Here is a 12,499-nt window from a genome sequence, read left to right on the forward strand (position 1 = left end):
GCGCCATGGTCTGGGGCCACACCTTAGCTTGAAGGCCTTTCGGGGCTGCTCCCGGCCACCTGACTAATCTGGGTACATACAAAAGACACTTCTGGTTTATTAAAAACAGCAAAAGCGTCGATGTGACGACAAAAAGGTCTGGGCTCACATGCTTCGTTTAGAATCTCCCCCATAAGTTTGGGCCCATTCTGGGAAACAGAAAACACCTGCTCTGACAAAGGAAGGTCTGCAAGGGTGAGAATAGTGTGGCGGTGAGAGAGGGCCAGCCAGGACCTTGGGGCCTGGTTGTATCTCAGCCATGATACAACCAGGTGGCACATTCATAAAAAGCCATTTTAAAAAATACCTTATTTCTTTTCACATGAGTCTTAAGTAGCAGCAGATCCGGGCTGTTTTATCTCTTCCTGAAATGAAGTAAAATTCTCTCAAATCACCTGCTTCTGACACGCTCACTTGGTAGTAAATGTGACCCTCCTGACCTTGACCCCTCTGAAAACATTACTCAAGAGACGAGTGAGCGACTGGACGACATGTGGCCACCAGCACGCGTGCACACACACACCCACCCAGCCCACACATGCACGCCCACTCGCAGAGGGGTCGGGCAGCCCCACAGTGTGAAAAGCACATGGGATTTTGTGGCTTCTCTTCCTCAACCAAGCGTCTGTTTCACACTGTGTCAGAATCTTTGACCTGAGCGTGTAACTGCAGTTTCCACCTTCGTGTCTGTTTGCCAAGGATGGATCTGACCCTTGAACTGTCCAGTGAGCAGCAGGAAAAGAAACTTAGTTTTGAGGCTTATGTAAATCTCTTAAAAAAGAAAAAGAAAAAGAAGAAACGAAAAAGAAAAGGCAAAAGCAACAGTGGAGGTCTGCGCCACCCATGCCGCCTGGGTGAGCCGCACGCCCCGGCGCAGGCAGCCCCTCCTCACTAGGGGCGAGGCCTACGCCAAGGACACCTCAGAGGCCACCGCGCGGTGGTCAGGGCGCAGCCACTGGGATACAGTTCTTTGTCCTTCCTAAGAAGGTCACTGTACATCTGATCGTAAGTGGTTTTGAAATCGTAAACGTTGGGCCTGTCCGGCGCCGGCCCGGGCAGCTTCACGTGCGTCCCTGTTCCAAAGGACCGGACGCTGAATCCTCGTTTGCTGAAAGACACAAGAGGAGAAAAGAACCACAGGTGGGTTAAACAAGACACAAGGTTCCAAAAATAAGGGACACGAAATGGAAAGAGGAGAGATTGAGTGTGTTTATTTCTTGATATTAGAAAACGCATTTTAAAAGTTTTTACTCCAGTTTAAATATCACTTTCATTTCAAAATAAAATTCTGCAGCATGTTCCACAGAAGCGGTGGAGCAATCAGAACAGAAGGCCGAGGACCCTGAATCTGCCAGGACCAGGCTCCGGCACTTCTGCAGGCTCGGCCCGGGCTAGCGCAGGCCCCCGACACCTGCCAGGGCTCTGCGGTGGAGCCATGCAGCCGCATCCCGTCTCCTGAGAGCCCCCAACCGCCCTTGCAGTGGCTCAGGCACCCCGGTTCAGGGCCTGGTCTCGTCCTCGGGTTGCCGGAGACCCGGAGTGCCACCGGAGCCTTCCACCACAGCGGAGCAGCTGAGCTCGACTGTCCTCTCCTCCAAAAGAATCACCCCGACGGGGGTCCTGACAAATGGGAAAACTGTGCTGTGTGGAAACGAGTCTCCAGACAGCTGCGGTGTAAACATCCTTTCAGAACGCACATGATCACACATCAGGAAGGAGATTCTCTATGGGGCTTTAAGGTCAGAAGACTCTTCTCATCACTAATAACCATACTCTCAAGCTCCCTGCAGGAGGGGACGTGCAAACATTAGTTGGGTCTGGAAACCTGTGTTCTTTAAAACAGTCAATAAGAAGAAAGTTGTAAAGGGTTACATGGGGCTAGATAAACCGGGCGTCTGGTTCGAGCTCTGCATCTATACATCACAAGCTTCCTGTGCTTGGCCCCGGGGCCGGCCACGACTCGGGAGGTTCCGGCTTCTTCCATTGAGCTTTCTTCTCTTCTTCCAACCTGATCTTCCCCATTAAGCCGTCCCTCTCTGTATCAGTGGTTCTCAAATGGGGGCGATTTTGCCCCCAGGGGATACGTGGCAGTGCCTGCAGACACTGCAGCTGAAGAAACCGCCTGTCACCCTCAGCCCAGAGAGAACACACGACTGTCACACACAAGAATATTTACTGTGGCTCTGTTACAGCACTCATGGGAGACCAGCACTGCCCCACAAGCCCTCCCACACAGCAGGACCCTTTGGGACCAAGAAAAACAGTGAGCAGCATCAGAGACGACGGAACAGAGCAGTGACCCAGAAGAGCTGTCAAGGGCAGACAACAGCAACGTGTGGCAGCAGGAGTCCTGTGGGTGGCACTCTGGGCACACGCATGGCCGTCCCGGATGGAAGTCCCTCCACTCTGCTCCTGCAGTGACCTCGTTTCAGCCAAGCAGTCCACGGCGGCCAAATGCCCGGGCACAGCCTGGGTCTGCCACCAGCCTCCCTGGAATGTCCCTCGGCAGGTAGGGCCAGTGCTCCCACGGGGAAGTGTGGCAACAGTGACATTCAACAGGCTGACCCAAGCCCGTGCAAACCTAAGACACCAGACGACTTTCCACACTGCGTCACAACTGCAGACTCCAACGAAGGTGAGCCTGGAGAGCAACAGCGGCTGTTTACCGTGACCAAGACGCGTGACCCAGGGCGCAGGTAGCGGCAGCACACCTTGGCACAAGCAGCCCCCGGCAATCCAACGTGCACCTCACACAAGCAGGTACTGGTCAGCCCCACCGCCGCCCTCCCATTCTCCGAGGGACACGCATGCATGAACAGGGAGCAGTGACTGAGAGCCACCGAGGAAGCACAGCGGGTGCAGCAGGTGCAGGCCACCCGCCTCCCGCTGCCTCCTGGGGCCAAGCTGTCCCACCACAAAACTGCCAGGAAACAAGCCTCCGCCTCTCCCCGGAAAACGCAGGCCCCGAAAAGCCAGCCTCCGACTCACTGGCTTCCATCCTGCTGACGCTCCATCCCTGATCTCAAGGGGGGTTCTGCACCCCCACAGCCCCTCCCAGACACTGCGGTGTCTGTGGGGGCGCTTTCTGAAGCCCTCTGAACAAGAAAGCCCTCCAACTCCCAGGTCGCTTGCACACTGAGCGCTCACTGTGGGTTGGGAGCAGAGGCTGCGCTCACTGCCCGCCGTGCCTGTGCCACCCACCTGAACCCTGGTTCCTTCCAAACTAAACCCGCAACAAAGCCTGCGTCCACCCCTGGTGCTCTCTGTGCCCCTAGCCTCGCAGGCCACCCTTCTTCCGTCACAGCCTCCGAGGTGCAGCCACCCCCAGGCTCCCCATGGCACTTTCAGGCCAACCCCACAAATCCCCAGTTCAGCCTGTCCTGGGTGTCCCCGCACACAAACCCGAGGACACAAGCGTCTGAGTGCAGGAAGGAGGTTTACCAAGCGCTGGAGATGCTCCCGAAACACCCTGAAAACCAAGCACTCCTTTTTTCCGTAAAAAATTAAATGTTCGGATGTCAAATGGCTATCCTGGGTCTGCTCTGCTGCTCTGAGCAGAAGCACCTGAGCAAACACCCGCAGCGCCGGCCTAACCCTGCCTCCACAGTCTTCTGCAACAACAGTGGCCAGGAGGAGGCAGGGGTGGCTGGGGAGGCTCCCGGGGTGCCCGAGGCCAAGCGACTGTGATGTGCGACTCTGCCGTGTGTGCCCAAACTGGTCACACTTTGAAAGCGCACGCCGCCCCCACAGCAGAGGGCCCCGTCCCACGCTCTCGGCCCCACCGACCCCAGCGCCATAGCCCGGCACCCCACCTGTCACCACCCTCACTCCACCCCCACCCCCACCCCCAGGACGACACCACCGTGACTGTCGTCTCTCTCAGGGCAGAGCCCGGGCCCCCAGTGCTTGGCTTTCACCACCCTGAGTGGGGAGGTTCCCCAGGCCAGGGCACACTGTACTGCTGTCCCCCTCCTTTCCCCACGGCTGACATGAAACAACAAAGTGGTCCCCACTCCTAGGAAACTGAGGTAGGAGCTTCTGATACTGCAGTTCATCTAATCAAAGACACCAGCGGCTCTACAACGTCCCCGTTTCATGAGGCACTGGAAAGGAAAGTGTGGCCAACCTCAGAGCCACTGAGGTGATGGCACCAAAGCCAACCTGGGCCTGCAGGCTCACCCGTCATTGGTGGTGACACCTCTGCGTCTCACTCGTGGCGATGGGTGAGAGAGGGGGACCCAGTCCCAGTCTGCTGACCATTCCACCTGCGTCCAAGGCAGGGCGCCCGAGCACAGCAAAGCAGCTCCAGCTCTGCTCCTGGCCTTGGCCTCTGGCTGTGCCCAAGCTCCAGCCCTCTCCCCCAGGGGCACTCCGCCCCACCCCATGTCCGCCCACCGTGTGCTGAGGTCTGGACCGAGTCAGACAAGGGTGCCACCTCTCAGAGCCTGAAGGAGGAAAATGGAGGACAACCAAGAGGAAACAAGACCTTCAAATGAGGATTTGGGCTACAGAGAACGAGAAACCGTCAAGGGAAGGTGACAACAGCGGGAGGGAGCACTGTCTATGACTGCAAGGTCAGAACAGAGGACAGAACAAGGAGGGGAGGCCAGGAGCACCCAGCCCCTGGGGTGGGGGGCAGCGTGGCTGGGGGTGCGCGTGGAGAGGCCCTGGAGCGCATGAACGTGTGAAATGGGTCACCAGAACCCCAGGACATAGACGCACAAGCGCCTCTGCTCAACAGGGACTTGGCGATACCCTTTTGGCTGTGTCTTCAGAACCTGGACATGTTGTTTTTCACAACCTGTAACGTGAGAGATCTCTTTTGGCGATAGTTCTGTTTTAGAACTGAAGTCAGCTGAAACCAAAATAGTGAGTAAATTGGGTCTGCAAGAGGAATGATGCCTTACGGGGTCAAAACAAGACCAAGGGGTTGTGGCAGGCAGGTCAGTGGTTCTCAACGCTGGGGGCACACACCTGTCACCTGGAGCATTTTAGAAATGCCAGGGCACTGGACATAAACCCAAAGAATGTTTTAAAGGCCTGGGGTGGGTGGGGCCCTAGTGAGCCCCCAGGATGGAGAGCCTTCCACCCCGACACTCACTGGCAGGTGGCCCACGAGCCTGGACTTAGCTGCACGTGGCCATCTGGCTGACAGGTCTCCGTGTACTCATCTCCTGCCATGGTGGTCTGAGTCTTTGTTGTCAGTCTCCATTTCCATCTGTGTCCTCCCCAAATTAGAGAGTCCTGGTCTCACTACGACAAGGGCCTGCGAGACTCGTTGCCTCCCTACCAGAGGTGCTGCCACCCGCCCAGGTCTGGCAAGGCTGTGGCGCTGGTCCCCAGGGCAAAGCGAGGCACCCTGCGGTCTGAACAGCCCCAGCAGGTCTGCATCCAGACCAGGGGGACTGCAGGCTTCCGCTCTCATGGCCTCCAACAGGGACCTCGCTGGTCTCAATCTGTTGAAGTGCTTGGGAATTATACCTAATTCAAACATCTACTGTCACTTAATATTACGAACCACTTTCACATATAAAATTTCAAAAAGAAAAAAAAAAAAACCCAGTAAGCCCAAGATCAAATGCTACAAACTTCATTTTCCTCCATTTTTTCTCACCTCAACCTTCTGAAATGTTACTTTTAATCAAGCATATTTAAAAGTGAACTGCAACGTGCATCCCCCCCCCCCCCCAAAATGCTGAAAAATAGCAAAACAGGCTGCTTGGGGGCAGCAGCACGGCTTCTTCAGCCACAGCAGCTGCCGTAACGGCCTGTCCCACGGCGGCAGCTTGTCTCCTGCAGGACAGCTGAAGGCCACTAGGAAATGGTGCCGACCACGGAAGGGTCTGAAAGGCCAAACACCATTTGTTAAACTAACCTTCCAGGCAAATACTGACGTCTTTACAAGTATCAACAATCTATCATAAAAACTATTATCACGGGACATGTTAAATTCTGGGAAATGGAATTGGTTCAATTGTTATTTCAATGGCAAAAAAATAAAACACCAAAACGAACACAAAAAACTATCATAAGAAAATATCCATACAATAGCACATACTAAAGTATTTTTCCTATTTTCTAATATTCTGTAGGGTGGTTAGTCTTTAGTCTCATTTTTAAAAAGTTATTTTGGTGAAGACTGAAATCCCAGAGCCGTTGGCCCCTGTGAAGACACCACCTTAGTCTAAGGACGGGGCCTGCAGTACAAATCCCAGCCGCCTTTCCCAGGGAAAACCAAGCCGACCATGTCTGTGCTGCCTGTGCCAGGACGTCCTGCCTTTGGAACGCCATGGGCGCTCCTGGGCCATCACCACTTAGATGCTCTGCGATTTCATCGTGGTACAACCAAGACTGGGAAGGTAAAAACATCTCTTGAGCAATGTTAACACTCTAACAAAATTTATGACGTCACCAGCAAAAGTTGGACCCTTAAAATACAAGTGTTTTCTACTTCTCTTGGTCTCGGCTTTCTACAAGGTCAAGAACAAAACCAGCCAGGGTCTAGCCACAAGAAGGCCATCTGGGTCGAGCATGTCTCGTCCTACCTGGTGACAGCACTGCCACCACTCAGCTCCCCTCTGGTCTCGGCGAGACCCTGCCTGCCCTGGAAGGCTGCCCCATCACCTGCTCTTTCCAGGACCACACCATTCCTTTGCTGGGTCACGGCTTGCCCCTCCTCCCCTCAGAGGTGTCACCACTTCCTAGCACACTACAGCAGAGCACAGGCCTCATCACCACCATGAGCTTCTCTGCAGCCCAAACTGTCCTTTGAAGCGAGATCCCGCTATCACCGTGTGTGAGCCTGCTGAGCCGCGTCCCTGCTCCGGGCCGCTCCTGCCATCTCATCAGCACAAGGCTGGGTGAGATGGTCCCTGATGTGGGTAAACCTTCTAGCACCAGAACGAATTACCATCTGTGCCAATTTGAATGTATTATGTCCCCCCAAACACCATTATCTTTGATGTAATCTTGTGTGGGCAGACGTATCAGTTTTGATTAGATTGTAATTCTTTGAGTGTTTCCATGGAGATGTGTCTCACCCAACTGTGGGTGATGACTCTGATTGGACAATTTCCATGGAGGTGTTGGCCCACCCATTCAGGGTGGGTCTGAATTAAATTACTGGAGTCATATAAATGAGCTGACAAACAGAAGGAACTCAGTGCAGCTGAGAGTGACATTCTGAATAGGAGCTACAGCCAAGAGGGACACTATGAAGAATGCACAGGAACTGAGAGAGGAGCTGCAGATAATGGCACAGTTTGAAGACAGCCGTTGAAAGCAGACTTTTGCTCCGGAGAAGCTGGGAGAGGAAAAACGCTCCAAGAGCAACTAAGAGTGACATTTTTTGAGGAACTGCAGCCTAGAGAGGAGAAAGCCATTTTGAAACCAGAACTCCGGAGCAGATGCCAGCCACGTGCCTTCCCAGCTAACAGAGGTTTTCTGGACACCATTGGCCATCCTCCAGTGAAGGTACCTAATTGTTGATGCGTTACCTTGGACACTTTATGGCCTTAAGACTGTAACTCTGTAACCAAATAAACCCCCTTCATAAAAGCCAAGCCATTTCTGGTGTTTTGCATTCTGGCAGCATTAGCAAACTAGACCACCACCCTTGGTCTACCCTGTCTCGACTCAGTGTTCACATTTAAGCAGAAATAGACCTTCCTCCAAACACCACCTGGTCTGAATTCCACTTCTCAAGAACAAAAGGAAAACAAAACAAAAGTGCATGTCCAGTGCCTGAAAACCTATGAAGGCCATCATGGTCCCCTGTAGACATACCCTCAGCCATTCTCAAAGACATTTCAGATTTTTCCACCTTCCGTACCCTTTCTTCAAGCTAACCCATAACCAAAATACCAAAGCAGGAGCCAGAGAGGTCAGAGGGCAACCCAACTGCCCTCCCTCGAGGCCAACACCCTCTGATGACCTGGTCCAGGACCTGGGTGCGGTTTAGTCCTCTGGCTGGGAGCCTGCTGCCTCTGACCACCTGGGTTCAAATCCCGTATCTGGAAGGGGCTAGCTGTGTGACCACGGGCGAGAGGAGAGCCGGTGCCCACCTCCCCTCACGGCATGGCTGGACCACCTACGTGCCACGGGATGTGGAGACGTGCGAGCCACCACACTTCAGGGAGTAAGAGGAACTCAGCTCACCGACTTTGCTTCTCCCCCACTCAGGGCTCTTCTTGACCCAGTGTTGTTTTCCATCTTCAGTCTTGATTCTGTCACGTGTGTCCCCAGGAGACACCCAGTGCCCAAGCCCTTGCAGTCGTCACTCTAGCCCAGGTTTCCTCACCTGCATTTAGTACAGGTGTCCCAGGAGCTGAGGATGGAGCCAGAGGCTTTGGGAAAGCACCTGGCCAGCAGAACACGGAGACTCCTTGGCCTTGTTTTTGCAGCCTCCGTGCTCTTCATTTTATAATAACACTGCCATGTAAATCATGAGTGAAAAAGACTAACTATCCAGTTCAGCAATTTAGAGAAGTCTTTTATTAAAAAGCAAACTGAATATATATCTTCCAAAATTCAGTATGTCCCCTAACACTAAAAATTAACGATTGGTTGAGTCCCTCTAGGAGTTTGGAACAAGAAACCTCTTTACTGGCCGCAAGGAGAGACCATAAGCCACTGAGGACAAAGAACAGGAGGCCCTATGGAAATGTAAACCCAAGTCCCCAAAATGTAAACCACGCCCTTGCCAGAATTTGAAACACCTTAGTATCAAAAAACATCATCCCAAGGAACATTATGACTAGCTCTAGAAAAAGCCAAACATTTACTACCACTTATATTTGTCAGGAAAATACATTCCAAGCTGATTTTCAATAGGATAAAACAAAAAATCATAGGGTTTCTGGTAGAACACCAACTTTGCAAGTTAACTACATTTCTTCTGACATAATTCATTCCAGGAATGTTCTTTTGCATAGCTTTATGTAACTGTAACTAAACTGCACATGCAATTTTCCAGCTTTTCCTTTATCGTGAGCATTTTTCTGTGCTTTCCATAATTATTTTTAAGGTCTGAAGATGTCCCAAAATTTGATTTTTTATAAATCTATCTTCTAATGGAAAACCACTATCTTCTAAATTCCCTAAAGATGCTTTTAAAAGCCTGTAAATAACCCAAATAGAAGAGACAGAGTAGATAAATAGGTAGCTTTCAAAAGAGAAAATGACATCTGAACTCTCAAACTCAATCACAATTTTAAAGCTAAAGCAAGGGTGGGATCCTCTGTTAGCCCTACCAGCCTACAAAGATGAAAAAAATAATGCCCAGGTTGGGAGGAAACAGGAACTCTATAAATCCGTACTTCTCTGGAAGGCAGTTCCACAAAATGCATACAAATTTAAAGTATGTCAACCTTTTAACTCAGCAACTCCACCTTTAGGAATTTACCCCAAGGAAATAACCAGAAGAGAGTGTAAAAATATTTATATAGCACAAGGATGTTGACATTTTAAGACTGAAAAATAGGCAAAAGCCTATTAATGGGGGATTGGTTACAAAGTTAATGGCTGCTTAGGGTTCCTCCGGGTCACTGGGGCCATATTTTGCAACCAATCTCCATTATTCGGTATGAATAAATGGATTCAAAAAGACATTTGCAGTATTTTAAGTGAAAAGAGCAGATTGCAAAACAATTTTGATCCCCCATAAGGGTATGTGTAGAAAAATACCCAGAAAGACGTGCGTCGAAATGGTATTCTATGAGCAATCTTTATTTTTATCTCCTATATACTTTCAAGAATAATTTTTTGCACAGTATTGTTTTTAAAATTAAAATAAGCTATTTCAACAGGAAAACACCCTCTAAATCCAAGCAGCTGAGTAAGTAGAGATTGATGTCTGAGATAACAGTAACTGCACATTCACAATGGTGGATTTTACCCTAAACTTACCTGCTTTTGCCTCACTCCAAGTCTACTCTTTTTAGGAGTAAGCTTGAAAGACAGTAAAGCAGGTAAAAGTACACCTACGAATTCCCTCTTGCTGATTACTTGGAAGGGCTCTTCTGCACCCCACCATCCCCCCATTCCACAAGGGATCCAATGCTGCACCTGCTACAGTTGCTTTCAACCAAACAGGAACTTATCTAATTTTGTCTTCCTTGGGAAATTCTGTTTAATAGGGAGTAAACCTTGTGTCCTTTTGCTTAAATTTACAAAGTTTTTAATGGTACTCTCTACAGACAAATTGCAGTTTGGGAATTAGGCCCATCACAATATAATTACAGCAGAATACTCACTTTTAAAAACAACCTTCACACTGATTTGTTAGGTTCAAAGCATACCACACCCCACAAAAGAATAACATGAAGCAGATACAGAGAACAGTGAGCTAATCAAGAAATATCCAACAATCAAGAAACTCAGAGTTAGCAAATACAGTCAGGGACCTCTAACAAAACCAACTTTCCCATTCATTAAAAAACAAGAGGGTGGGGGTGCTCTAATTTTCCCCAAGGTGCCTACCACCCAAATTACTCGGGAGAATCAGAGCCGGAGAGTGAAGACAAACAGCGCGGCACTGTCTTCCTTTAAAGTCCACCTGTGAAAACTTGGGGAGAAAAAGGAGTTTCAACTTTGTTTTACTATGGAAGTTGATGTGTACATCTAAACTGTAATGAAAGCAACCAATTTTACACTTTAAGTGATTTGGAAAGAAGAAAGTATCAAACGAGATTAAACTTTTATTCAAGATATACAACAGAGATCACAAAAGAAGATGAATAACTACTGAAATATCTAGTAATGCTGTACCGAATTCACTCGTATTCCAGAAATTACCGATTGAAGGTTTTCACGGGGGCAGGGATGCATGAGACTCGAAAACGTCGATGGGCGCAAATCCACAAATTCTTACGGATAACAGACTCTTTCCTGCTCTTTTTAAAGGGAGATTTTACTCCCAAGTTATGCTAAGAATTCGTTGGACACTAACGTCACTTAAACCCAAACCTTGTTCGTGACGTTCCCCGCCTTACGTTGAGTGTTTACAGAGAGGCCTGCTAGTTTTCAGGTGAATAAAAATGCAAGCAATATGGCTGCAAATACCACGACCTTTCTGGATTTACTGGGAACTTTTGAGATTTCTACTACACGTGAACGTGTCGACATGGAAGCCAATTTCCCGAGAGGACAACACCCGCGCGGGGCAGCGTGCGCCGGCGGGGCGGGGAGCGGCGGACCCGGGGCTGGTGGACTCCTCGCTGCGCTCGGCGCCGCCGGGAGTCGACCAGCGCGGCAATGAAGCCTCCCGGCGCCGCCGCAAGCCGCGGCCTCTCGGGCCTCCTTGGGCCGGGCAGGGCCGCCACCCGCGGGCCAGTACGGGCCAGGCAGGGGGCGGGCGCCGGGAGGGACAGCCGGTCGGCCGGCGTCCGACGGGGCGCCGGGGCGGAGGCCCCAACTACCTGAGGATGTTGTGCGCCTCCATGCTTCGGTTCTGGTTGCTCGAGCACACCACCGCCACCCGCAGCGGCGACGACGGCATGGCGGCGGCGACACCGTCCGCGACTCTCCCTCTCCGGGGCTCCCACCCAGCTGCGGCGCTTCCGCGCGAGCAAAATGGCGGCAGCACGGCCGGAAGTCAACGACGCGGAAGCGGCGGCGGCGGCGACGTAGCGCGTCGAGACGCGCGGCGCCCGCGGCCTCCCCGCGCCGGCCCAGAGCGCCCGAGCCGCGGGCGGAGGGCGAAGTCCCAGCCCTTGGGCGCGCGGGCTTCCCGGTCGGCGCGCCGCAGTCGGCGGGAGCGGGAGTCGGGCCTGCGGCGTCCGCGGCGTCCGCTCTGGGAGTGTGCAGCTGAAGGCCGCGTTCCGCTCCGGCTCCGGCTAGCAGGCAGGCGGCCCAGCGCCCCGCGTCGGCACCCGCCGCGTCACAACGCCCCGCCGTGGTCGCTGGAGTGACGTTAGGCGCGGCGCAGACGTCCGTGACGTCACCGCGCCCCGCCGCCGCCATAAGGGACGCGCGGTTTGAGTGTGGCCGGCGTCCTGCCTGGCGCGCCTTCCAGCTTTGCGGCCCATGGTCCTCGAGCCCTCCGCGCCGGAGCCGAGGTGCCTCCGGGGCCCACTGTCTCCGTCCCCGTCGACCCTCCCGCCGACAGCGGCACCGCCGCCCTAGCGTCTCCCTAGCGGCCCCGCTGTCCTGCCGGAAGTGTTTCAAAGCTTAAAACTTAAATGGAATTATTAAAGTGGGAGGAGAACCAAGTCGGGGGGGGCGGGGACCTGTGCCAAGACCCCCGGGTTGGGGGAGCGGATTGACGAGGTCCCGGGTGGGGGTGGGGGGTGTCTGCAGGCCCCGAGGGCTCGCTGGAGGTCTGGGACCCCGAGTTCCGGCGGCCGGGGCAGCACGTTTGCGCCGCTGTCCTGCCACGCTCAGCTGCCCGGAGCAGGCGCGCGGCGGGCCGGGATTGCGGTTCGGCTACGCAAGTACCGCGGGGAGAGGGGCTGGGGGCTGG

At 52.7% G+C, this 12,499-nt stretch overlaps 1 protein-coding gene across 2 annotated transcripts in view; it reads right to left on the reverse strand.

Annotated features, from left to right (window-relative positions):
• Nucleotides 1–11,913, reverse strand: part of SSU72 (SSU72 homolog, RNA polymerase II CTD phosphatase) — a 30,856-nt gene extending 18,943 nt beyond the window's left edge. The window contains exons 1-2 of one of the 2 annotated variants that reach the window (XM_037828786.1): nt 11,457–11,913; nt 1,004–1,147 (exon numbers count right to left, since the gene is read on the reverse strand). In XM_037828786.1, the coding sequence (XP_037684714.1) occupies nt 1,004–1,147; nt 11,457–11,536 (224 nt within the window). In that variant the 5' untranslated portion in view covers nt 11,537–11,913. The remainder of the gene's footprint in view (nt 1–1,003; nt 1,148–11,456) is intronic. The other variant, XM_037828787.1, reaches the window with a different exon arrangement.
• Between the last annotated feature and the right edge of the window lie 586 nt (nt 11,914–12,499).

This window comes from Choloepus didactylus, chromosome 2 (genome assembly GCF_015220235.1).
Source record: "Choloepus didactylus isolate mChoDid1 chromosome 2, mChoDid1.pri, whole genome shotgun sequence".
Taxonomy (NCBI): Eukaryota; Metazoa; Chordata; class Mammalia; order Pilosa; family Megalonychidae; genus Choloepus; species Choloepus didactylus.